The sequence below is a fragment of the Podarcis erhardii genome, assembly GCF_964252035.2.
Source record: "Podarcis erhardii genome assembly, chromosome: 2".
Taxonomy (NCBI): domain Eukaryota; kingdom Metazoa; phylum Chordata; class Lepidosauria; order Squamata; family Lacertidae; genus Podarcis; species Podarcis erhardii.
In genome coordinates, this window is record NC_138498.1 from 57,362,446 (window position 1) to 57,388,575 (window position 26,130).

The 26,130-nt window shown below is 43.3% G+C and overlaps 1 protein-coding gene across 4 annotated transcripts in view; it reads left to right on the forward strand.

Moving 5' to 3' along the window:
• Positions 1–2,679: 2,679 nt before the first annotated feature.
• P4HA2 (prolyl 4-hydroxylase subunit alpha 2) overlaps positions 2,680–26,130 on the forward strand; it is a 48,203-nt gene continuing 24,752 nt past the window's right edge. The window contains exons 1-5 of one of the 4 annotated variants that reach the window (XM_081851073.1): positions 2,680–2,797; positions 3,266–3,334; positions 21,969–22,068; positions 23,947–24,043; positions 24,553–24,704. In XM_081851073.1, coding sequence (XP_081707199.1) covers positions 21,987–22,068; positions 23,947–24,043; positions 24,553–24,704 — 331 coding nt within the window. In that variant the 5' untranslated portion in view covers positions 2,680–2,797; positions 3,266–3,334; positions 21,969–21,986. Of the gene's footprint in view, positions 2,798–3,047; positions 3,335–18,005; positions 18,102–21,968; positions 22,069–23,946; positions 24,044–24,552; positions 24,705–26,130 lie in introns of those variants that run through there. The other 3 variants (XM_081851074.1, XM_081851072.1, XM_081851075.1) reach the window with 3 other exon arrangements.

The window sequence follows — 26,130 nt, forward strand, 5'->3', positions numbered from 1 at the left end:
CTTTCTCCAAGCTAGAGAAGGGGCCTCACCCATATGCCATCTGGCTCAGACACCCCTCTCCTTGGCTTCCTTAATGGCTCATCACCCTCTTTCTGTTCTCCTGATAGCCCATCACCCCAGGCAATTTCCTCACCAGGAAAATGGCCTGGCTTATATGTTAACATTTGCTGAATCCAGGGGTTCAGTGTCTGGCACCTAGAAACTTGTAACCCAGTGGAGTTTGGCACCCAGAAACACATAACAATATATTCAGTGGAAAGTTGTTTCTATTAGAGGTAGTTTCTGCATTTCTTCTCTTGTTTTCCGTGAATGAACCACACACAGTCGTCTGTGAAAATCATCAGGATCTGAAGCCAAAAATCAAAGCATGCTGATTATATGGACAGGCAAACACTGAATTAAATTCCTTACACTGCAAAGATGTTCGTGTTGGTTTGGATAATTTCTTCACTGTCAATTAATGCTGTTAAGTGTATCACTCCCCAGACTGAAGTGCTTCCAGGAATATGGTGGAGGGCCATAAAGGACCACGAGGAATTCCCTTCTCTAATCTGCTGCAATTAGTCTGAAGTGATCAAAGCTTTCTCTCTTTTTTTCCTTAGCATGCATGAAGTTGTCCATGGCTGTTAAGTTTTTCATTCCCCAAAGGTGCTGCTGCAGCAGAAATAGAATGTTGCAAGTTTAAAGAATGTAGAGCTATACAGATGCCCGCCCACACTCTGCTGTAACTGTCATCTGAAAGCAGGTTGGTTGTGATCAGCAGAGTGTACTTCAAGGATCAACTTTCACATTATTTTACTGCAAGCTCCAGGACCATCTGGTTCAATATCTTCCACTGCAGTAAGCTTTTCTCAACGTAAAACAATCTCTTTACCTTGGAAACAGTGAGTGTGTTTTTCCTCACAGCATCCTGTAGACAGCTGGTTGACTAAAGTGAGACCTGTTTGTTAACATGAACATTCAATCAGTTCACTTGTCAGTTTGTTTATAATGTGATAACTTCACTGAAGGCGGAGGCAGCAGAATGACACCTGGAGCACATGTTCAAAACACAATTCTATGCTTCATGTTCAAATGCCACCCTAATCCCACCCTGATCCACACACCAGTTAGAGAGAGAGAGAGAGAGAGAGAGATATGAAAACACAACACAACAGACTTCTCCCTTCTGGCTATCAGGGTAAATGAAATGCACACAGGGTAAATGACATGCACACAGGACATCTTGCAGTTCAGATACAAAAGTATGACCCTCCACCACCACACTTGCCAGTGCTTTTTTGAGGCCTGTCTCTTTGCCCCTTGTTCCTACCTGACCTCCTACAAAGGTCTAGATTAAGATCTGCTGCCCCTATGGGTCCTGCTGCCTGAGGCGGTCGCCTTACCGTGCCTCATGGGTGGGCTAGCTCTGCCTCCTAGAATGTGATAATGCCCCCCACCCCCACAAGAGCATCTCTTTTTCTTTGGCAATCACTCATAGCTGAGTAAGATTGTCTTCCATCAACACAGTCTAAACAATGAGTCTGTAAGTGACTGTGGAGGCCAATTCTGGATCCACACCTCCTTCCACAGTGAGGACATAGGTTTCTGGGCAGGAGTTGATCATGGTGAGGCTTTGTCAGGCGTGCCTTCCTCTTTGCACATTTCTGCCTTTCATCCTGAGTTTGAGCATCTTCAAAGTCCATGACACCTTAGGTAAAGGCTGTTCTCCAACTGGAGAGCTTGCAGGCCAGTGTTTCCCAATTGTTGATGTTTATGCTATACTTTTAAAGATTCGCCTTGAGAGAGTCTTTAAACCTCTTTTGCTGACCACCAGCATTACGCTTTCCATTCTTAAGTTGGGAATAGAGTACTTAGTTCATTCCGGAGGTCCGTTCTTAACCTGAAACTGTTTTTAACCTGAAGCACCACTTTAGCTAATGGGGCCTCCTGCTGCTGCCGCCGCACCACCGAAGAACGAATTCTGTTCTCATCCTGAAGCAAAGTTCTTAACCCAAGGCACTATTTCTGGGTTAGCGGAGTTTGTAACCTGAAGCGTATGTAACCTGAAGTGTATGTAACCCGAGGTACCACTGTAGTTGCTTTAGAAGACAATAATCAGGCATCCACACAACACGACCAGTCCAACGAAGTTGATGTTGAAGAAACATTGCTTTGACAATGGTGATCTTTGCTTCTTCCACTACACTGGCATTAGTTTGCCTGTCTTCCCAAGTGGTATGTAAAATTTTTTGGAAACACCGTTGATAGAATAAAGGAGCTGGAGATGATGCTTATAAGTGGTCCATGTTTCACAAGCATACAGTAAAATTGGTAGTACAATAGCTTTGTAAAGAAGCATTTGGGTTTTCCTGCGAATGTTTCTATCTCTTTGCCAGATCTGAAAGGCCTTCCTTTTCTTGCCAATAATGCGTTCAGTCTCACTGTCGTTCCCATCAAACAAGAGCGTCTAATTCTTGTCGGTGCTCTAAACCTCCTAGGCAACGAGACGTCGCACTGACAAGTTGGGTGCTGCTTGGGTGCGCGCGTTTCGGGGAGGGTGTCGAGCGCACAGCTCTAACACCGTCCAGGCTCCATCATCGCCGGGGAGGCGTCGGCTATTGGGAGCATTACGGTAGCGCTCTCTCCGTGCCGGGCGAAGGCGGGGCTTCCGACGTGGCAGCCGCTCAATCGGAGCGCAGAACGCCGAGGGCCTCCGCCAAAGGGGCGGGGGGAAGCGCAGCTCCGGCTGGAAACGCCAAGGCTGTTCTAGAAGCGCGGCGCGGGAAGCGGCGTGTTCCCGGGCGAGGCGCGGAAGGTGCGCCCCGCGGGCAGGGCAGGGTTGGCGCGCGCCTCGGGAGACCCCTTCCCCGCGGCCGAGGCGCCTTCAGCCGGCCGCTCGGTTGCCTCGGGCGCGCCCGGGGGCGCTTGTTCTCCGGCCGCTGTGCCCTCCCGCTGCCCCTTGCCCACCTCTGCTTCCCGCTGGGCTCTTCCCACCTCTCCGCCTTCGCTCAGGGCCCCCCGCCTCCTTCCCTGCCTCCCTCCCTCCCCGCCCGCCCGCTGCTGCAGCCTGGAGGCGGCGGCGCACCTGCATGGCTCCCGCTTGACCCAGCATGGCTTCTCGCGGGCCCCCGCGACGGCGAGAGCCCAAGCCGCCGGCCGAGGAGGCGAGACGCGGGTGGAAAAGCGGCCGGGGATGACTTCATCTCTGGGACGAGCGGCGGCGGCGGCGGCGGCAGGGGAGGTTTCCGCGCCGTAATAAACTCCTGCCTAACTTGGTTTTCAGGCTCCCGAGGCAAGAAGTGCGACGGACGAAGCGGGCGCTGCCAACTTGTCTCCACAGCGGCTGCGGCAGGTAAATCCGCTCCCTGGTCTGGACCGCTAGCGGGGAGGGAGTTATTTGGAGCAGTGTGACTTTACACCCCCCCAACCCCCGTAGGCGATTTCCTACCTGAGGAATGTCTGTGGGAAACTTTGAGCTCAGGTAAGCAGCGGCAGCAATGGGGGTTGCAATCCGTACAGCAAGAGAAAAGCTCTTGGCAGCATCCTCTGCATTTCCGAAGGGAAGGGAGTAATGTAAATATAGGGGCGACCCTCAGGTGCTTACCTGGTGCATAGACTAGCTACCTACGGAGTTGGAAGGGGCTACGTGGGTCATCTAGTCCAACCCTCTGCCATGCAGAAATTTCTTTGCTCGATGTGGGGCTGGAACCCGCAACCTTGAGATTAAGAGTCTCATGCTCCTACTGACTGAGCTATCCCTGTTTTTTCCAATATACGCAAATGGTTGTGTGCATAAGCTGGGAAGGTGGACTTCTTACAACACAAAAAAACCCTGGAATGTCTCCTGTGGGGATTTCGAGAGGGGCAGTCCTCTTAGTCTTGTGGCACCTTAAAAAGCAGACTTCATCTGACACATGTATCCAGAGTTGTGTACATGCATGGTTTGGGGAGGGGGGTCGTGAACAGTGGGGTTGGAAGGAAAGGAAATGTGTTTTATTTTCAGAGAGGAGGAAGCGGGTATTGAGTGGCTCTGAAAAATCATGCAAACCATCTTCTGACAGTGTCGGTGGTAGATGGATTGAAGCAGGAAAGCTCCATTCTGTTTGTTTGTGGATGGGTGGGTTGGTGGTGCCAGGGAGTCCCTGGAGAGGCAGGAGAGCTCCCACTTCTCAAGGATCTCTGAGTTCAAGAGGCAATGTGGAGTAGGAACCTCTTGCACCTTTCCCTTGCAAAGCAGTTCTTCGACAGGAGAAAATATGAGAGGGGTCTTATGAAAAGTATGGCAGATTGATCATATGCTGCTCAGAAAAGGAGGAATTGAGGGTAGTGACTTCTTGGTGATAGTCCTTTCCATCTGCCAGTTTCTCTACCTCCATAGAGTGCTTTGGATAGTCTGATGCTCATTACTCTCCCCCTCCCAATGACTTTGATTTGACCCACCTTAATCTGTATAACTTGCACTTTTAAGAGTGGCATATAAAGTTTGCTGCATAACTGTTTGGAGTGGACCTTTGAACATTGCAGCGCTTATTGTTGTTGTTGTTGTTGTTGTTGTTGTTGTTGCTGCTGTTGTTGATATATTTATTTATACCCCACCTTCTTCCCTGACAGGGACTCAAGGCGGTTTACAGATAAAAATAAGACAACTAAAACTTTTCTGAAAAACCAATTATTTTTTAAAAAATATTAAACAATGTTCGAATTAAAACTATGCATTGGAACTTCCCTGCTATATTGATTTAGACAGCCTGCTAAGAACTTATTTATTTCAGCAATAATTTAGTTTTGTATGTATACTTGCTTTTATTGATAAATCATGTATGCTGTGTGGAGACCTTTTGGTTAGGTGGTTGATACATTTTACAAAATAAAAAAATTAAAAAGCTTATCAGAGATTCAACAAGCATTTCTTCTTGCACTGTTAAAGCGACAGTGAGTTGTGTTGTTTTCCTTCTTAGTTCTCAAGAGCTTTGGAGAAAAGGGATTTTTACATTCGGATTTTACACAAGTCCTCTGGTGGTAGAGGAAAGGCATTTTCTGGATTTCTCCCATATAAGGTCACATAAGGCCACCCTCACACACCAAGCTCGTTTACATAAGACTTTCCTAGTCTCTGGAAATGGAGCAATGTGGATCATCTCATGGATCATCACTTTACCTCCAGGGTAGCCAACAAAGCTCTCCAGATGTTCAGCTCCCATCATACCCCAGAAACCATGGCCCAATAGGCAGGAACAATGGGAGTTGTAGACCTACAGCAGCTGACAAAACATTGGTTAACTGTGCTTTACATGACATGGGTACATGAAATAGTACTGGCCAATTGTGGTATTTTTGTGCCCAGGCTACACAGATAAAAGCTATGCACAGAAAATAGCATCAGGGAGGTTTGGAAAGTGACAAATCCACTGTGATACAGATGTTCACTTTTCCTAGCTCATTGCAGTCTCTTCAAAACCTGCAAGCCTCTTTGACCAAAACCATGGTGGGATAAAGAGAATGGATGTGTGTAGCATGTATAAGAATATAAATATCATAGTTCCATCAAGGATCTGAAATATTTTATTTTTTTTTATAAATATTTATTAAGGTTTTTAAATATAAATGCACACATAATAAACAGTCTTACTTCTTTCACAACAATTTCGTCACTTCTTTGGACTCCCTCACGTCTCCCGCTCCCATTTACATCGTTAAAAAAAAAATTTTTTTCCAAACAAATTATCAACTTGTTTGCAATCTCATGTCCACTCATTCACATATAATCTAGCGCTTCTTCCAAAAAATTTTATATTTTCTTTAGTCTCACTTATCATCAAATTTAAATCTAGTTTAGTGGTGACCAGTTTTTTTATAATCTAGCATCCTTCTTAACATTCAACCAAATTACAATGTTTTTGTAGATACATCTTGAATTTCTCCCAGTCTTCCTCCAACTTCTCTTCTCCCAGATCACGGATTCTGCCGGTCATCTCGGCCAGTTGCATATAGTCCATCAGCTGCATCTGCCACTCTTCCAGTGTGGGTAGATCTTGAGTTTTCCAGTTTTTTGCGATGAGAATCCTTGCTCAAGGATCTGAAATATTATTATTGGTAGTGTCTTCAGGATACTGAATGTCAGTACCACTTTCCTTTGATTAGGGTGCATGCAATCTTGCAGATGGTTTATAAGAGCATCCTTAAATTAGCATGAAAAAGTCCACACAAAGTTGAGACAAAATGCAACAATTATAACAGTAATTCACCATGGGCCCTAGTAGTTCCCAAAGGAAGTGGTGGCTGCTGCTTCTGATTCCAGCAGGATGCCTTTCTACACTACATGATCTCATTTAACCACAGTCTGTAATTCATGATTCATGAGTGCTGTGGTTTATGTTATCCAAGAAGCCAAATGAGATTGGGGACACTGATTTCAGTCCCACTGATTTCAGTGTGAACAGTCCCACTGATTTCAGTGTGAACAGTTAAGCAACTTCTCAGGAAGCAGAATTGGTCACCAGTTATTTATAGCCTCCTTCCACTGGTGGGATGATGTCCTGAAATTCAAGGTAATGGGTTTCTTTTACCGCACCTACCATAATGTCATTTTTCTTTCTTTGGTAGTTCATATTTGTATACTTGGTGGTATCCAACAAAGTTGTTTGCTGTTGAGAGATACATTAGCTGAGGTGGGTTCTCTCTGTTACAGCATCTACTCCATTGGGTGTACACCTAGGAGTAGCTGCAATATGTAGGACTCAGTTAGCCTTCAGCTAACTTGTAAGTGTGCTTTTGACAATAAAGAGTTAATTCTTCACTCCAGACAGAGACAGGGCCTGACTCAAGGTCATCCCAGTAAGCTTTGTGGCCAAATGGGGATTTGAAGCCTGGTCTCCCAGGTCCTAGTCCAACAGTCTTTCTCATTATCCCACACTGGCTTTCATACAAGTTCCATTAGCACAAAGACTTCCGGCTGCACAACGGAATCGCACCCCCATAGCTCCCTGTGAGTCTCCCAAATGCCCCCTGGACCTGTTCCAGATAGCGCCCCCCCCCCAATCCCCTGGAGCAGATTCAGGGAGGGCACCAGGGAGACATGGAAAGAAGAGAGAAGAGAAGTTCCATTGTACAAACTGAAATCATTTGTGCTAATGTAACTACTTCATGGTGTTGGGTTATTTATAGTTTCAAACTATAAAGTTGAAGTTCTGCTTTAACTAAATATGAAAGTGAACTTGTTTTCCACTAGTAAACAAATATTCAGATTTAATGAATACTTCTTCCTCATTATTTTTCCACTCTCCCCCTTCATTTCTTCCTCTTTTAAATCCTGATTCCTCATCACCTCTGTTTGTCTTTGTCCATTTAATATCTAAAGCACACACACACAAAAACCCAGTGGATATCTTTCCTACCTCCTTATTCCATTTGGTAGTGTAAGACATATATTTTTCCATGTTCCTTTCGATTTTAGGGACACAGAACAGGACTAGCTAAGAGCATTGCTTTGTGCCCTACCGCTGCTTAATATTAGACAGTTCGTGAAAGAGGATCCCTGGGTCCCTGCAATAGTCAGCCTGCAATTATGTAGAAATGTTGTGGAATTCTTAGAGCACAGAGCTGGCTTTATATGCAGTTGCCTCATCCATCAAAATTACATATAACTTCCTTGGCACAGTACAGATGACCTGGCTGCTGCTTGCGCCAGATGCATTAAATTTGCACGAGTGCCCTAGTGCACCATGTTTAGTATAGAGTTTCTGGGATAGAAAACATGCACACACCCCACATTCCTATCTTCTAACAGCCCCATGTACAGTGAAAGGGCATGTCTTCTGCTTAACAGAATGAAAACGAGCAGCACTTTTTCACTGTTTGGGTGGCAGTGGGAACTTCTACCATCTCCTCTTCCCCCGTCCCCCTTTTACTGATTTGGAAGAAAACAGAAATCCCATCCAAGTCATTGACATATAGTGGTCTCTTACATCAGTGGACTCTGTCGTCTGTTTTGCAGCTACGTTAGGAAGAGACGAGTTGGTTGTGTAGAAGAATTGCCAATAATTTTCAGGAGGTAATTCTTCAAGCAGATTCTGCTAAACGAATTATAGGTAACCACAGCGGTTATTTGACCAGCAGGGAGCCATATCTTAAGTTGACAAAAATGATACTAATGCGCAGTGTGCCTGTAGTGTTTTCCCCCTTAGGTGTTTTACATGCTACATTGCAGTCTGGTCCTATGTGTGTTCATTTGTAAAATAGGCCAGTACTGCTGCAGTATAGCCATAATATACGTAGATGGTAAATTGAAGGTACAAGATAGTGGCCTTCCTCAGACCACCCCTGAGTTCATAGCTAAGCAGAGCTCTGAATCAGAAATGGCCAGCACATAATCCTAACCACACAGTACTGTACTAGTTGTCTCTGTAATGGGTAAAGCTTAAGGGCAGTTTATGGAGCTGCGTGATTTTTGTTTATTTACCTGTTCAACCTCTTTGATTTGTGCAGCTTGTGTGAGTGGGAAGAGTGTTTGCGTAAATGGGTACAGTTTTATACATCCATTTAAGCTTAATGATTCAATCGAGTCTATTGCTTTCCTGCTGCTTGGAAGTAGTGCCAGTTCAATGACTGAACGTAATCAACATGAGTCATGCTTAAAGGACATTTCATATATTACTCTTTTGAGGTTTTCCATATGCTTAAAAACCATTAATTTGTAGCCATAGAATGTAGAGTTATGCATTTCAGAGCCATAGCTAGAAATCATCACCAAGGATTAATGACTAACCCCTGCAGGTTTTATAATATTTAAAAAGAATATGAAGAAAATCTGATCACTCTTGTCCCTGCTAGAAAATGTAAACTCTTGCCAGTGTCAATAGGTTGAGACTTTAACAAAAATCTGGGCATTGGCAGAGTTTACATTCTTTAGCAAGGACTAGAGTGATAATGTGAGGGATATAATTTTATATATGTGTTAACATCTAATTTATTATTTTTATATCCCACATTTCCTCCAAGGAGCTCAAGGTGTCATCCAGGGTTCTCTTCATCTCCATGTTATCCTCACAACAACCCTGTGAGGTAGGTTAGGCTGAGAAACAGTGATAGGGCCAAGGTCACCCAGTGATCTTAGTGGCAGAGTGGGGATTTGAACCCAGCAATCCCAGGTCCTAGAGCCTGACACTCTCGCTAGCACTCCTCCTACCTATCTGTCCCTATATAGTGGCACTTACACATAAATATATGGGCTGTTATAGGGCCGGGATAGAGCATTCTGTGGAAGCAGACTTGCTTTCTGACCACTGAAAGCTGCTTGGTTTTGTGGACCTTAAACCTTGGTTTTGTGTTCCCATCACCTTAAGTTCTAGTAATTGGACCACGGACTCATTTTAGGTTTGATGCAATTGTCCCTTTGCAGTGGCACAGAGCCACATATGTCTAGGAATCTAGTCTAACTTGAGCATGTATAACCAAAAAGCACAGAACTACAATATTCAAACAATGCTGTCTCACTCAGGACTGGCAGGGAATCAAGCAACAGAACAATGTAAGACGTAGGAGCCAACCAACAGACAGTAACTTTATAGGACTAGAAAGAATCTCATTAGTCCCTTTTCTGTCCCGATTGGCAGTTGCAGAGAATATTCTTGCCATCTGCAGCGGTGCAGGTACTGAAGCGCAGCAGATAACAGACTAGCATAGCAATTCCTACCTCTAGCAAGATGCTGCGGTACTGTAGTGAGTAAGATGTCTGAACCTCTTGCTGCCAGAGACCTTGGTTTAAGACATTGGTGTAGCACTCTTTAATGTGGCATGTGCTTATTACAGACTGCTGCTTGCTTCTACTTTGCCAAATGTGATTATGAAGGCCTAGTTCTCACAAGCATCAAACCAGGAAATAAGCTTGCTTCTAGATTGTACCATGTCAGGCTACAAGTCAGGGTCCTGTTACTGGATTCTTCTCCCTACGTAGAGAAAGTAGCTTTCCACAGAGAAGCACCGCTACAAAGCTGTCCCTCATTTAGTTTTCTGTGTGCAGGAAAGTTCTTTTTTTTTAATCTCCATGTTCATATTGAAGTTGTACAATCAAGAAACAGATTAAATCTCCTCATTTGATGTTTATAAAAACTAGGTCTATGGATAATGCTTGTAATGTTTATTCATACTGAAAAGGAATTATATATATGGGAATGTTGCCCATGGACTGAAAAGAGCTCCCCACCTTGACCGTAGGGGAGAGGAAACATTTCATAATTAAATATAGTCGTTAAGTTAAATGTTTCTGATTACTTGAGCTATGGTCTACAACACACCTAATTCCATTGGGATTTGCTTCCAAGCATTTTGGAACTGGGATTTTGGAATGATTTTCAATTTGGTCTTCATGATATATATATATATTCCAAGACTGTTTTTAGATTCATCTGTCGGGATGTTACTTATTAACATTCTGGGCTTTGAACAGCAAAAGGCAGTTTTATGTCTGGTACTCTATAAGTCTTGGCTAGCACCAGACCGGGAAGATAAAGCAGACAATTCAGAAAGCATAGATCCATCCCTGTACTTTGCACTGGATTTAAGTGATCATTTACATCTATATACAGGGTAAGAGAAGGTTCAAACAGTGGAATTTAAAAGTGCCAGAGTACTGTGGGCTTTGGCAAATATATATATATATATATATATATATATATATATATATATGCAGGTTTTGGTGTCCTCGGGTGTCTTCCCGTGTAAAAGTTGGGGTGTCTAGGCGACGTTTCGACGAGGTCTCACTCGTCATCTTCAGGCTGGTGCTTTCGGCTTCTTGTTACTGGAACAGAGCAGGATCTCAGTGTTTGAGTTCCTATAAATACTGTAGAGGGGGTGTGGTGTATAGCCTCCAATGTTCTGGGCAGAGAGGAAGTTCCCAGGCTAGTGTGCCTTTTCTTCTTTTGTTCCTTAATTACTTGAGAGATATCTTGAGTGATTTCTTGAGTGATATCCTGAGTACCACTTAGGTGGGTCATTAGGTGTGGATTAGTTGTTAAAGTCTTTGTGTCTTGACCTCTTGAACTTTGTGAAGAGTTTTCCTGAGAAGATGGCTGTACTGTACTTAGTTGTGCTCTGGCTTGGCTTCGTGTATAGGGGCGAGCTGTGGTTTTGTGGCTTGTGTCAGCCAGATCTGTGTAGGGATTGCAGGGGGGTGCAGCATCCGGAGGTGCCACCATGGATTGGCTACTGGATGGTGTCTGTAATTCATCTGTGGAGAGGGTCTGGGTTTGGGTCTGGTGTGGTTGATTGGTGTTGGCGTTCTGTGTGCCTCTGGATCTGGTGTCAGTTTTTGTGGGGAGGGCTAATTTCCAGATGTCTGGCAAGCGGGATGTGTCGTCACGCTTGTTCATGTTGTGAGGGTGTTTCTCTATCTCGATGGCTTCCATGATTATTCTCTTGTGGTGATGTTCCGTGTTAAAGAGCAATTTGGAATCTGCAAAATTAATTTCGTGTCCTGTTTCTTTCATGTGTTGGAAAAGAGAGGAAGTTTTTTCTTCTTTTTTGACGGCATTCTTGTGTTCTGCGATACGTGCATTTATTCGTCTGTTTGTTTGTCCAATGTACGTGGCTGGGCAGACTTTGCAGGGTATTTCATAGATCCCTTGGTTTTCCAACTGGATTTTATCCTTGGGGTTTCTGAGGATATTGGCTATTTTTTGGTTGGTGCAAAAGGCTGTTTTGATATTGTGTTTATGGAGGATTTTGCTAATTTTATCTGTAGTGCCCTTGATATAAGGAAGGAGGGCCATGCCATTGTTTTCTTCTGTGTCTTGGTTTTTGGGGGGTGTTTCCTTTTGGATTAGCTTCGTAATCCTGTTTTGCTGGTATCCATTGGCAATTAACACGTTTGAGAGATTCTGTAACTCAGTTGTCAAGTGGTCTTTGTCAGCCAGGCGTTTGGTTCTGGAGATGAGAGTCTTGGCTACGGAGTTTATTTGTGCAGGGTGGTGGTGTGATTGTGCATGTAAGTAGCGGTTGGTGTGTGTTTTTTTCCGGTAGATAGTGTGTCCTAGGGAGCCATCAGGTTTTTTGTAGATTAGGACGTCAAGGAAGGGAAGTTGGTTGTTGGCTTCTATTTCCATAGTGAATTGTATTTTGGGGTGTAAGTTGTTGAGATGTGTGAGGAAGCTATCCAGTTTTTCTTTCCCGTGTGGCCAAATTACAAAGGTGTCGTCAACATATCTGAGCCAAAGTTTGGGTTTGTGTTCTGACTTGTCTAAAGCATTGGTTTCAAAGTGTTCCATGTACAGGTTTGCGATGACCGGTGAGAGGGGTGATCCCATAGGTGCTCCTTCTATCTGTTTGTATCTTTGTCCATTGTGGATGAAGTACGTGTTGGTTAGGCAGTGGTTGGTCAGGTCCAAGATGTATTCGGGGGGATTGTATTTGTTTTGAATAGCTGTCAAGGCTTCATTAATGGGCACTTGTGTGAAGAGAGATACAACATCGAAGCTCACAAGTAGGTCATTAGGATGTAGGTTTTGCTTCTTTATTGTTTCTATGAACTGGAAGGAGTTTGGTACGTGTGAAGAGATGGATTCTGCATAGGGCTGAAGTTGCTTGGCGAGAAATTTAGCGAGATTTTGTAGAGGTGAGCCTATGGAGCTGACTATTGGTCTGAGTGGTGTTCCTTCTTTGTGTATCTTGGGGAGGCCGTAGAGTTTGGGGCATCTGGATGATTTTTCTCTGGGGATGATTCTTAGCTGGATTTCTTCACTGATAGGAGAGGCTTTTATTTTGGATTTGGTGGTTTTTTCCAGGTAGGTGGTGGGATCTGTTTTTATAGGTTTGTAGGCAGGATCTTGGAGTAGATTTGATAGTTTTGCTTGGTAGTCCGATGTGTTCATCACCACTGTGGCATTACCTTTGTCTGCTGGGAGAATGATTATGTTGTTGTCTTTCCTCAGGTTGGTGAGTGCTTTCTGTTCTTCTTTGTGTAAATTGCTTCTGGGTGGTTTGCTGGAGCAGAGAATGTTGGTGACTTCAAGTCTGATTTTATTGGCTTCATCTGGGTTGATTTTGGTTAGGCTAGCTTCGACTCCGCATATGATGTTTTCCGTGGGGATGCGTCTCGGGGCGACTGCAAAGTTGAAACCTTTGGAGAGTACTTTGGTTTCAGTTGTGGTGAGGATCCTGTCTGATATGTTATGTACTGTTTGTTTCATGGGTTGCTGTGGAGGGTGGCTGGGCTTCTGGTGTTTCTCTAGTTTGTGGAGTTTGTTGGTGTGTGTGTCTGTCTTATGTGAGGTCTCCGTTTCAGCTCTCCATTGGACAAACAAACAGACGAATAAATGCACGTATCGCAGAACACAAGAATGCCGTCAAAAAAGAAGAAAAAACTTCCTCTCTTTTCCAACACATGAAAGAAACAGGACACGAAATTAATTTTGCAGATTCCAAATTGCTCTTTAACACGGAACATCACCACAAGAGAATAATCATGGAAGCCATCGAGATAGAGAAACACCCTCACAACATGAACAAGCGTGACGACACATCCCGCTTGCCAGACATCTGGAAATTAGCCCTCCCCACAAAAACTGACACCAGATCCAGAGGCACACAGAACGCCAACACCAATCAACCACACCAGACCCAAACCCAGACCCTCTCCACAGATGAATTACAGACACCATCCAGTAGCCAATCCATGGTGGCACCTCCGGATGCTGCACCCCCCTGCAATCCCTACACAGATCTGGCTGACACAAGCCACAAAACCACAGCTCGCCCCTATACACGAAGCCAAGCCAGAGCACAACTAAGTACAGTACAGCCATCTTCTCAGGAAAACTCTTCACAAAGTTCAAGAGGTCAAGACACAAAGACTTTAACAACTAATCCACACCTAATGACCCACCTAAGTGGTACTCAGGATATCACTCAAGAAATCACTCAAGATATCTCTCAAGTAATTAAGGAACAAAAGAAGAAAAGGCACACTAGCCTGGGAACTTCCTCTCTGCCCAGAACATTGGAGGCTATACACCACACCCCCTCTACAGTATTTATAGGAACTCAAACACTGAGATCCTGCTCTGTTCCAGTAACAAGAAGCCGAAAGCACCAGCCTGAAGATGACGAGTGAGACCTCGTCGAAACGTCGCCTAGACACCCCAACTTTTACACGGGAAGACACCCGAGGACACCAAAACCTGCATTCCTGTACCCGTGAAAATCTACGAAAGCATATATATATATATATATATATATATATATATATTGCTTTAGCTGTTAAGGAAATGCAGTGAAGCATGAAGGAGACTTTAGGAGCTAATCCAAATTCTGGGTATTTCTTAAGCTTACATAACACAAATCACAAGGTTACTAACGTTATTGGAATAAGGACCCTACTGATTTCTGTACTAAGAAACAGCATTTGAAACACCACGTCTTCATATGCTGTTAGGGAGAAGGCAGAAAGCCACACCCCAAGGATTTGATTATTGTTTAGCATTTAGATGCTTTAATAATTTGCAGATGCACATTAAGCACTTGGCAAGGGAGGTGGTGATGCAGGCATGTGGAGTGGATGCATGCAAAGCTTTGAGGGATGTAATAATGCTGAACTCCAAAGCAAGGAGCCAGCTGGAAGGCAGATATCTTTCAGGAAAACTGGGGGGGGGGGGGGCTTAGAATGAGGGCCCTTGTATTTGATGGATGAGTGCAGTCCTCTGGAAATGCTAGTGCGCTCCTTAAGGGCTTTTAATCAAAGCACTATTTTGGACCAGAAAAGGCTAAGAGTAATACTGACCCCTGGGTTTCATATTGCTGGACACTCAGACAAATCTAGATTGTTCTGAAGACACGGAGCGGATTGGGAACGACTCCAGATTCTGAAAGCTCTGTCTTGTGATTTCTGTGCGATTGGAAGGCTGCAAATGAGAAATACGATTTTAAACATTTAGAAGTACGTTCTGGAGGCAGTAATTACAGGGTGAAGAACTGATGGATACTTTCCAGGGCAGATACCACAATGTAAAAGGAATAACAAAACAGTTTCTCCTTGTGTAATGCTGACTATTTCCTCTGAAAGTGCCTTGGAACTGCATCACAATTAGAGATGTTAAGCCTTAGTATTAATGGGCAAAGTTAACTCTTCTCTGAGCAGGAGACATGCTGCTGCCTGCTGTATATTACACCAGTAAGAAAGGGCCTGTGATTTAAACCAAAAAAGCAGCAAGTTATTCAGGCTCATGGAACTAATTTCACAGTTCTTTAGATCCTGGCTGATATAGACAAGAGTTGTTGTTTTTATTTAGCTGGTTTTTCCCCTTCAGCTTACAGAATATAATATTCTCACGCAATGATCATTTTGTCAATGTCACACCCTCACAATTTGCAATGTGTTTGGCATTTAAATGTTGTTACCTTGGCCTCCTTGCTTCGATATTTTTTGTTTTCAGTCCTGTGTACACTTAAATGAGAGTAAGTCTGATTATACATAGGCTCAGGTGCCAAGACACTGAACTGTAGGCACGCTGTCTTAACAGAAAGGAGGCACATGTTTGGCATTTAATTGGCTTTGGCTTGTTAAAAAAGCAAAACCCCTTGGTTTATCCCTCCCCCCACCAACAATTTAATGAAGAGTGCTGTGGGTTTCTCCTCACTGCTTCCATACGTGAAATCAAACAGGCCCAGAGGAAGGCCTGTCCTGAATCTAACCTCAAATTGTTGTTTATGTAAGAGACATGTCTTCATGGATTCAGCATAGGGTCACACCCCTGAAGCAAATACTAAGTGTCATATAGGGCAAGCACTTATCTAAATTAAGATTGGTTAAACTGTGTCATACAGCTCAAATTTAGATACACTGAGAAGCAATGCTGTATATAGATCTCCTGCTTCCTGGTATGAGTATCAGCTTTATTAAAGCAGAGGATCATTCTCACCTGCGAGTGCTTGGTTCTCTAAAACAGAAGAAAGTGAACCTAAAGGGCTCAAATTATGGAGGGAAAGATGTGACGCTCTTAAAAAAAATCCACTTTGTCCCACCCCCATTTATGTCCCTCTCTAGATTTCTGAAATGAAGTAGCTAAGGGGGCAGATTCCCTTGGATGTGAGGGCGATTTGGCTGCGACATCTGTCACCCCATTGATCGCCAGGGTTGATTTGGTTGATCTGGCTGCCTGGGCGGGTGTTCCCTCCTTGCTCATCCCTCCCGAAGCTGCGCGCTCGGTGGAAGAGGACGACCGTCCCATATAGAAGGAGTGCACCGTTCTTCGGTTAAGGGTATACGATAGCTGCCCTCCCTGCTAGAACCTCCAAACAAGCTCAGATATGTAGGGATTCCTAACCACAAGGTTGTTCATGTAGACATGGGACGGAAGGTGAAAATGAACGATTACTTTCAGATAACTAAGGGTCAGATTTTGCAGGCTTATGTTGGCATCTGTCTGTCTTGGGAGACAATGGAGAGGTGCGCCTTTGGGGGTGAGCTCAAGCTTTTGGAAGGTTGCAGCGCTTGCTGTGGTCATACAGACTGATGTGGGAGAGACATGCAGCTGGGGTAGATGAAGGCGTCTTGGTTTTGCAGCTACAGGTGCATTTCAGCAACAACTACAATAGCTAAAGAAAGTGACTGATCACAGCAGCATCAGGGAGGTATACCTTATGGTGTATAGTAACGATGTTGTCACAGTCACTAACAGCACTATGTAGATATTAGGATAGATGTTCAAACCTTTTGGACATGGGTTTCACAGTCCAAGTTAAAAAGAGTGTTTATTTGAGGAACATTGGAAAAACAGATTTGTAGTAAGCCCTCCCTCAACTGACAGAATTCCCATCCTCCCTCAACTGCCATTCCATGCTGCTGTCAAAAACCCTTCCTATTTCACACCCCCAGCATTTCATACACCAAGTGATGTCTTCTCCCATCTCCTTGAAACACAAGCCCCAAACATGGTTCTTTATTATGTCCTTTCCTCACCCAAAACCTGTTGATCTTCACAGTCTGCAGTGGATTGTATTAAGGTCCCAGCCTTCTCTGCCACCTGTAGCCTCTCTTGAAGCAGACAAAGTACAAATCGGATTAAATGTAAAATGTATAAAAAACCTCCCAGAGAGTGGCCATGTTTATATGTCACAGTGAGCCATAAGCCATGGTAGGCTTCTCCTGAATGAGCAAGTCTGTTCTTGGCTTGCTGATGTGGTTTGTTTAAGGATAACCACAGTTTGATGACACAATAAACCATGGTTTGTGGATTGTTCTGCTTATGGAAGGAGCAAAGCAGGAGTGATTGGGCAGCATTGCTTAGTACACTGCTGGTTCACAGCAAGTCATAGTTAATGGCCTACTGTGGCATGCAAACACAGCCAATGTTTTGTGTCCAGAACAATTTATAGACTTTTTTTTAAAAAAAGTCAAACTTTTATTATGAGCTGGATATCGATATACTGAATTTTGCTTAAGTCAGCAGGGGGTGTTTAGTTCCGGTTTGGGGAGAAAATACAAAGTTAGGTCCAGTTGTTTCTTCAGATTTGGCTTGACTCCTCTTGTTTAATAAGGTGTTGCTTGGTCCCAGCTCCTGCCAACCTAGCAGTTCAAAAGCACCTCAAAGTGCAAGTAGATAAATAGGTACCACTCCGGCGGGAAGGTAAACGGCGTTTCCGTGTGCTGCTCTGGTTCGCCAGAAACGGCTTAGTCATGCTGGCCACATGACCTGGAAGCTGTATGCCGGCTCCCTCGGCCAGTAAAGCGAGATGAGCGCCGCAACCCCAGAGTCGGTCACGACTGGACCTAATGGTCAGGGGTCCTTTTACCTTTTACCATAGACTAGATCATGCTTGTAGGCTGTAGTCTTTTGCACACTTACTTGGGAATAAACTCTTAACTCAGTGGGACTTAACTTCAGTGTATAAATGCATAAGATCGCACTGCTAATCCACTAATGAGTTTTGGAGATACTAAGAGCTCTAGAGCAACAGGTGACATTGAAGAAATAAATTCAGAACAGCCATATGGAATACATAAGACTCTTCATGGTGTTCATCTGTTTCCACAGCTGTGATGTGCGGAACTGTTCAGCTTCCTTAAAATCCTGCATTTCTGAAACGTGTCATCTGTACTGGTATATTTTCTAGCTAATCATGTGTGACACGTAGGTTCTGGGCAATATATACTTAGAGAGAGAGTGCAAAAATGTAAGAGACCACTTCTTTTCCTGCGGCAGGAAGAAAGACGGTTGTGATTTTGACTGTTGCTTTAGGCCAGCTTGAGTTTTATTTAGAAATGTAATTTATCAGCCTCTTTGTTTTTTTAAGCTAAGCAAAGTACTACAACTAGCTTGAGAAAGAGGAAATATATTTGCAACAGTTTGGACTTGTTGACTTTTATGGTTCTCAAATGTTTGCGGAACCCTTGCAGTAAAATATCTTCAGATGATTTTTTAAAGGGGGCGGAGAGAGGGGTTGGTTATTTGGACAGGAAGCAAGGCAACACCAAACAGCTCGAGCTTTTAAAAACAACAACTGAGTCCTCGAAAAAGGTTGCTGTGGACCTCCCGATCTCCTCTGATGGGAGAAGCTTTTCATACATTCATAGAATCATAGAATTGTAGAGTTGGAAGGGATTCTAAGGGTATTCTTGTACAACCCCCTGCAATGCAGGAATCCTGGCCCAAGCTTTACCTGGGTGGGCTCAAACCACCAACCTTCTGGTTTACAGCCAGATGCACTGACTGGTTAGGCTGTGGCTCTAATCCAGGCTTCCTCAAACTCAGCCCTTCAGATGTTTTGAGACTACAATTCCCATCATCCCTGACCACTGGTCCTGCTAGCTAGAGATCATGGGAGTTGTAGGCCAAGTTTGAGGAAGCCTGCTAATCTCACTGCAGCGTTACCCTTGCCTCTAGGCTGCAGCTCAATAGAAGAGGCTAAGAGGGGGATGAGGGAGTCACATGACAAGAGCTTGAACAGCACTTTTCACCCAAGTATAGCAGGGCAGTATGGGCTGGGCAGTGTTGCTCACCTGAATTAACAGTGGGAGAAGGAAAGGAGGGGAAGGGGTTTCCAGGGAAATTGCTTGAGCAGTGCATTTATTCCTGATAGCTGTAGCTCAGTGGAAATCACGGAACCCCTTAGACGGCTTTATGGAACACAGTTTGAGAAATGCTGGCTTAAACTAATACTGTATGTGCTGCTGTAAAGAGCAAGATGACACAAAGGGACTTGATGGATTAACCCACAAGATTAACTGGAAAATGTTATGATTATTATCCACTTTTGTATGCATTAGAATTGTGGCCACAGGGAGCACATGTGGAATATTAGGAATAATTGAATGTAACAACTAAATTAAATGCTGCTGTTAACATAACAAGACTAAACATATTTTAAATAGAATGTCATTGTCCCTGTCTATACATTCTACATTTCATTTGCCTCTAACCTTCCTGTTTACATTTCATTCATATAACAATGTGGACTCTGATCCATGAAAGTTTTTGCCCAGATTTCCCCAGTCTGGGAGTAATCCCATTAAGTGGTTACAAACCAGACACCTGGAGCAGCAGATGCAATGTAGCAGTATTTATTTTGCTGGTGGATCAGTAAAAATACAAGGCAACCCTAAATCCATTGTAATTTAAGGCATTTGCCATTTTGGGACACATGTATCTCAAAGTCAAGTTGTTGTGTGTGTCTTGGTGTTCCTGTTCCAGATCATCAGTGCTTTCTGGAATGTGAAGAAATAAAAAAAGGCCAGACTTTTTGTTAGGTTTGTGTGCAATGCTCTGTGAAAGGCTAATTTCTTAAGAATGCACAGTCTGAATGAGCAGGGTGATGATATATTTTGTGAATAAGAATATAGAGGTTTGCAAAACCATAACATGCTTAGACACCCAAGTGAGTCACTAATGCAGCAGACAGGCATTTTAGCAGCTGGAAAAATAATGTTACTGCAGGTGGGCTGGAGAGAATACCTATCCTCTTTTGATATCTTGGACTGTTTCTCCGGTATTAAGCTGCATACCTTTTCTTTCGTGCTGCCAGGAGCCCTGAAGAACGCCCACACATTCCTCCTGAAGTAAGACTCCCTTGCATGTTTGAGGAAGCAAATTCTTTTTGCTGTCTCAGCCAGCCAGGGGTCCCCATGCTTTTAAATTATAATGAAGCACTTGGAATTTTTCACCATGCAAAATGATCTTCTAAATCAACCTGTCAGAACATGGCATTTTCCTTTCTGTCTTCTGGCCAACACAAGCAAAACGTATCATACAAAGGCAAAATAGTGACTTTTAATTTTCTCCTCCCCCCCCATCTGCTAATCCAAAACATTTATTTCTCTGCCTGACTGAACAACTTACGTGTGTGTGTTTTTTTCATTCACATACTTATAAAATCCCTCATAAGCTTCCCTTCCACTTTAGACTCTAGGAAGATGTGGGGACACATAAGCAGGAGTTGTACAGGCTCTCTGCACATGTATGCTCCTTGCTCTTCTTCACCAAGCTATAGCCATGCTGGGATGATAAAGAGTTGTTTGCTTTTGTTTGAAGTTAAACAGCTGCACAATATGGAAAGAATATAAAATTCCATTGCCAGGTGTCTTCCTTCTTCCCAGCGAAATCTATCTTTTGTGTTTACTTTCCGCTTATTGACGCTCATAACTCTTGTGTACCATGGCAAAGCTGCAAAAGATTCAGACCACTGGATGAAGTAAATAATGTTCTTGGACTTGGCAGGTACCCTGAACTCCAAAGCATGTGAGGCAGGAGGTGGGGAGGGGAATGAGAGCAGCGTTTGCTCGTTTTAGCTGGAAAATTCCTTCAGTGTCGCTTAGCCAAGATGTGTGTAATGTCTCCAGGAAACAAGAACAAGCACTTCAGATGGGCTGCCATGGCATAATATATCCAAATATATGTGCCTCCGGAATTCTTTTGGCTGGCTCCCCTGTTCTGTTATATCGCTTATTGTGTTATTGCTCTTGGCAGACCCCTTCATGGTACTTGTCACTCAGCTTTACAAAAGTCTCAGATTACCTGTGAATTGGTTTAGGAGCTGAAACTTCTTTCTTTTCTCTCTCTCCTAGGGGAGCTCTTGTTAAGTGGCACTGGGCAGATATTTCAGTGTGACATCATTTAGTGTTTTATGGACTAGCAAAGAGTCCATGATTATAATGGGCAGGAGGAGGCTGTAGGGAAAGGCCTGTGGATCAGCAAACAAGTGCCAGCATAGCTTAAGAGACAGAGCGCAGCTGGGGATATTTGTCTTGGTTCAAGAACTGGGACTGAAAGCACTCTTTGCTTGCCCAACAGCTGCTGGAATCCTGGTGGTGATGGGTACAAGGGGGTGGGAATTGTGTATTCCTGTGCATTTCACAAAACCGTTGCCATGCCACTCCCAAGCCAGGTACATCTGAGTAAGTTTCCTTTAGTAGGGGAAAGAAGTGGTTCATGGGATATACTCTGAGCAAAAGTTAGTCAGCTACAACCCAAAGGGCTGGATTCAACTAACCTGGATGCCAGTGCAAGGACTCCTGTTAGTTTAACAGGGCTTTCCTCTCTCTCCTGACTCCAAATCTGCTCTGGGGGGTTGGGAGATTTCCTAGAACACAGGGATGGAAGAGGGGGGAATCATTCTATCTAGAAAGCAAAAAATATTTGCACAGATTGAACGATCATGACAGCATGATGTTGAATTCCGCTCATCACTTTCTACTGATTCATCTTTGGAAATGGTTAACTTCTTTGGCACAGTGTTTTCATTGTGTCAGATTTCTGCACACTAAGTAGGGGCATTTGGTTTGCATGAGATTTGCTGTGAATGGCAGCCTCCCCATTTTAGGCCGAATTGGAAAAAGGGGCCTGAATTGCAGTGTAAGTTTCTTTTGGTATGGCTGAACATTTGAATTCAATAAAGTCGAAAAACGTGGCTGATGTTTTACTACAGATTGTGGAATTTGGGGCTTGTATTTTCCTTTTTTCTTCAGTTGTCATTTATTTATTTATTTATTTAATATCTTGCAGACATTTCGTTGATTCAGAATGACGCCGTGGATGATACCATTACTGCTAACCTGCATTATTTGCACCAGCCTGACAAGAGCTGAATTTTTCACTTCTATAGGTATGAAAAAGCTCAGGCAAAATAGGAAAATTGTGAAGCATAGTTTTTATCAATCAATGTGTGATCATAATCAATATTATTAATGCAATCATCTGGAATAGACTCCACTCTTTGGTTGTGTTTTATTCTTTCCATTTCCAACATGAGAATTTCCACTCCTCTCTTTAGAATGGTTTAAAGGTGGTTTTCTAATCCTGGATTCTTTGCAACCCATTAACCATCTTTTGCAGTTGGTGCACAACAGGAAACTCTATGTGGCTTTCTGGTTTGTTTCACCGCTTACACAATGGAGCTGCATGTGGGTGCATGGGGCTTATATGTATTCTGGCTATTTCTAGGTATTAGTAGTGTTCTGCTATGGGCTAACTTGAAAAACATGTGACATTGTCTTTAAAAACACATCGCATTATTGTAAATCACCACTGCGGATTAGAATTGCCGCTATACTTTCCTCCTTGTAAAATCACCTCATTTATCCCACTCTGAACAAATTGCTGCAGTTGTGGAGGGTGCTTATGAATGCTCCCCTGGCAATTTTGAGAATGTCTCAGAATTTCTATTTTTAATTGCTCCATATATTTTTTTACAATGTCCCAAGAGAGTTGGGCTCTAATTGCATTAGAAGAATATCTGTGGAAATATGCTGACAATGTTATGCCACTCCAAATAACTGATGTGAGGTGTGTGCACCAGTTCATTTTTGTGAGCTAATTAGCTGTTGTAAGCATAATAATTCTAGAAACTCGCATTTGACAGGAGGAGGGAGGGAGACAACCACTGCTTAAAACCTTTCTGGAGCTTTGCACCTGTTACGCCTTTGGCATTTTCAGATTTTATTACTGCATTTTTCAATAAAATAAAATACAGCGTGACTTCAGATTAAAAGATGATTTTGCAAATTTTGCATGAACTGTGGCAGCTTTATGAAGGCTATGAAGGATCAAATTGCTGTTGTAAACAAAAACATCACATTAAACGTAATAGGCCATGCTGAGGATTGATTGCTAGATTAATTGGCATGTCTTGCTCTTGAGCTAGTATTAAGCTTGTAACTCAATACAGTTAGCCTGAAGCTCTGTGACTCTGTGTCACCATATCAAGTTTAAAAGGCCAACTTACTCTTGCATGTTCCTTTTCTTCAGGATACACTGGCCTAAACCGAACAAACTGTTTAAAGTAGCTCAGTGTTTGAGCAGACAGAGGTAGAATGGATAAGTGCTGCTGATAAAACAGCATACCCTCGACTATCGAGAAAGCTAATATGCATGGTTCTGTCAATGATTACAATGGATGTTCTATGCCTTGGCCAAATAGTTTTCTGTTTCCCATTCCTCATGCATGAATTAATTTCATTTTCCTCTCTATGAAATATATATACATATATACTCTTAAAGCTGTTGTGAAATAAAATAAGCATGGCAAGGAATGCAACAAAAACTCCCTTCCCTAGATTCTGAAGGCCAGATTCAGCTAAGTTGTTGCACTGCAATGGGACTTCTCCCTTCTCCTCCCTCCTCACCCTCCACAGATCTGCTCAGGTGGGTCAGGAGAACCCCTAGAACTGCCCATGGGAGAGGAGAAGGAGGCATCATTTCCTATGGCAAGCAGAAGCATTTGTGCTGGCGGAATAATTGCCTGAGTGTGATGTCGAATTCCACCCTTAGATTGTTAGAAATGGAGCTGCAGTAACATTGGCAGAATACATGTTCTGAACTAGAACAAATGCTTTAGTGACGTTATAAATTCCAGCCTGCTGTGATAGTCTCCCTGTGCCTTTTCCTTGATCTGCAGTATTTATTTGCTCTCAACCTATCTTTCTGGATACAGATGGCTTCTTGGGTTTCTAATAATACTTTTCTTTTCTTTTTTTCATTTAAGGCCAGATGACAGACCTCATTTATGCAGAAAAAGATCTGGTTCAGTCATTAAAGGCATATATTCAAGAAGAAGAATCTAAGCTTGCTAAAATCAAGAGGTAAAGTGAGATTAGACAAAGTGATACTTTGCCATTTTAACATAGCACCTCTGCTCTTCCTTGTCACTGGAGATTGTTGCCCCTATGTTTGTCTTTGGGATCTGAGCGAGAAGGGTAAGTGAGGAAGCACAGAGGAGGTTGCAGCACTCAAGCTCAGGTGAAAGTGTCTCAAGGTTTGAAAAACACTGGCTCTAGCACTCCACCTTATCAGATGCTGTGTCAGTGCAAAGGCTTAAAAACCAGGCTGTAAGGAAGCAATGACAAAAGTGTTTTAAAATAAATTTCCCTGTGGCGATTCACTTTGCAATTTGATTGTTTAACTAGCAAAGTGCAAGAGGCACGGCGATAGCTAAGCAATTAACACAGCTCAAGAAAGAAAAGGGATACAGGGACAGAGGAAGGCAATTGGGGCTTTTGTATTTCTATCACAACCCTCCCAGACCATATCATATGCCTGGGCTAAAAATATAATCAAAACTGCACTTGAGGCATATACTCGTGTTTTCCAGTTGGGCTGAGAAGATGGAATCGCTAACCATTAAATCGACTTCAGATCCAGAAGGTTATCTTGCCCACCCAGTCAATGCATATAAACTGGTCAAGCGTCTCAACACAGAATGGCTGCAGCTGGAGAATCTGGTTCTTGAGGACGCAACCAAAGGTGAGGATCTCAAAGAAACCAAGCTTTTGAAATAATCAGTGTGGAAAGCAACATGCCTTTTCTTATTTAATGCCACAGTGTCTGTTCAAGAAGCCTAATCTCGTCATCTGTGTTTGTTTTCAAAGAAGTGTCAACTGGCACCCATGTTTGTGTCAATGAGTTCAGTTCCTTGCCCCATTCACAAGAACATTGGATTTGTTTTTAATTCCATTCAGCGACAGAAATATTCACTAACCAGGAATCGCCATTAAACTCTTCCCAATCAGTCCTAAACTACAGTCAGAGTGTTCACTAATGTGTATGTAGGCTCCCTCTCTTCCTCACTCGTGGTCTTCAAGCAGGGCTGGTGGACAGCCTTCCGCTGGGGATGCTCTCGCTCTTGATATCGTGCATCGTCCAAGGGGATTGGAATAGATGGCTCACAAGCCACACCATTCCAGCTTGACTGCTTCTGCCATATTCAGTAAGATGGAGTGGTGCTGAGTGGCCCAAAATCTTTCTCTTCTTGTTATTCATTTATTTGAAATATTTGTATACCACCCTTCCTTATAAATGCATATGCATATGCATATGCATATAGTTGCAAATAGATTCATTAAAATAACAAAAATAATAATGCAGCAAATCACAGTAGAAGACATCAATAAAAGCAAGGTTTTAGAAATAAGCACTTGGCACCACAGCAACAATGTTTTATTCGAAACTAATGAAACAACTCCAGATGTTTCTACAGGAAAGAAGTCCCAAATGTTTCCCTCAGGGTATCATTAATCAGATGTTTGGTCAAAAATATGTTGCTTTTGCTGCCTCTCCAGCAAGTGATAGCTGTGTTGAACTGTCCTTAAAAATCATTATTTGCCACCTGGCAAACCACCCACAGATGGTGAGTGCGTTCCATAACAGCATAGGAATCACGTGCCCACCAAGTCTTCATTCTCCAAAAGGTTCAAAAGCACATGACGTAAACAATGTCAGAAGCATTCAGGGAATAAGATCTGCACAATTCAGCAAGAGAGTTAGAGGGAGGAGGGCACAATCCACAAGGTGAGTGGGTTTGTATGCTAATCTAGAAGGCCCGTTCCAACCAAATCAACTGATGTTCCTACCCTCTCGGTCATGTGTGTATGGTATTATGGCTGTGATACTCACCCAGAGCAGGTTTAACCAAGAGAAGGTTTTCCCATCCCCATCCCCTTTCAAATCTGGTCTTGTAGAGTATACGTTGTCATTGGAATGTAATGCTTGAATCTTGTATGGATCACTTTTCCTTTCATATACAGGCTTCAATGCTTTTAGTCGCTGGCTTTGTTGGGTCGCAATGGCGCATGGCAATTAAATTCTCCTCTCCAGCTGTGAATTGCAGAAGTTCTTGAGTTTGCTGTGAACCAAAAGCTTGTCGAAGCTGTTTTCTAAATCGCAACGTTAA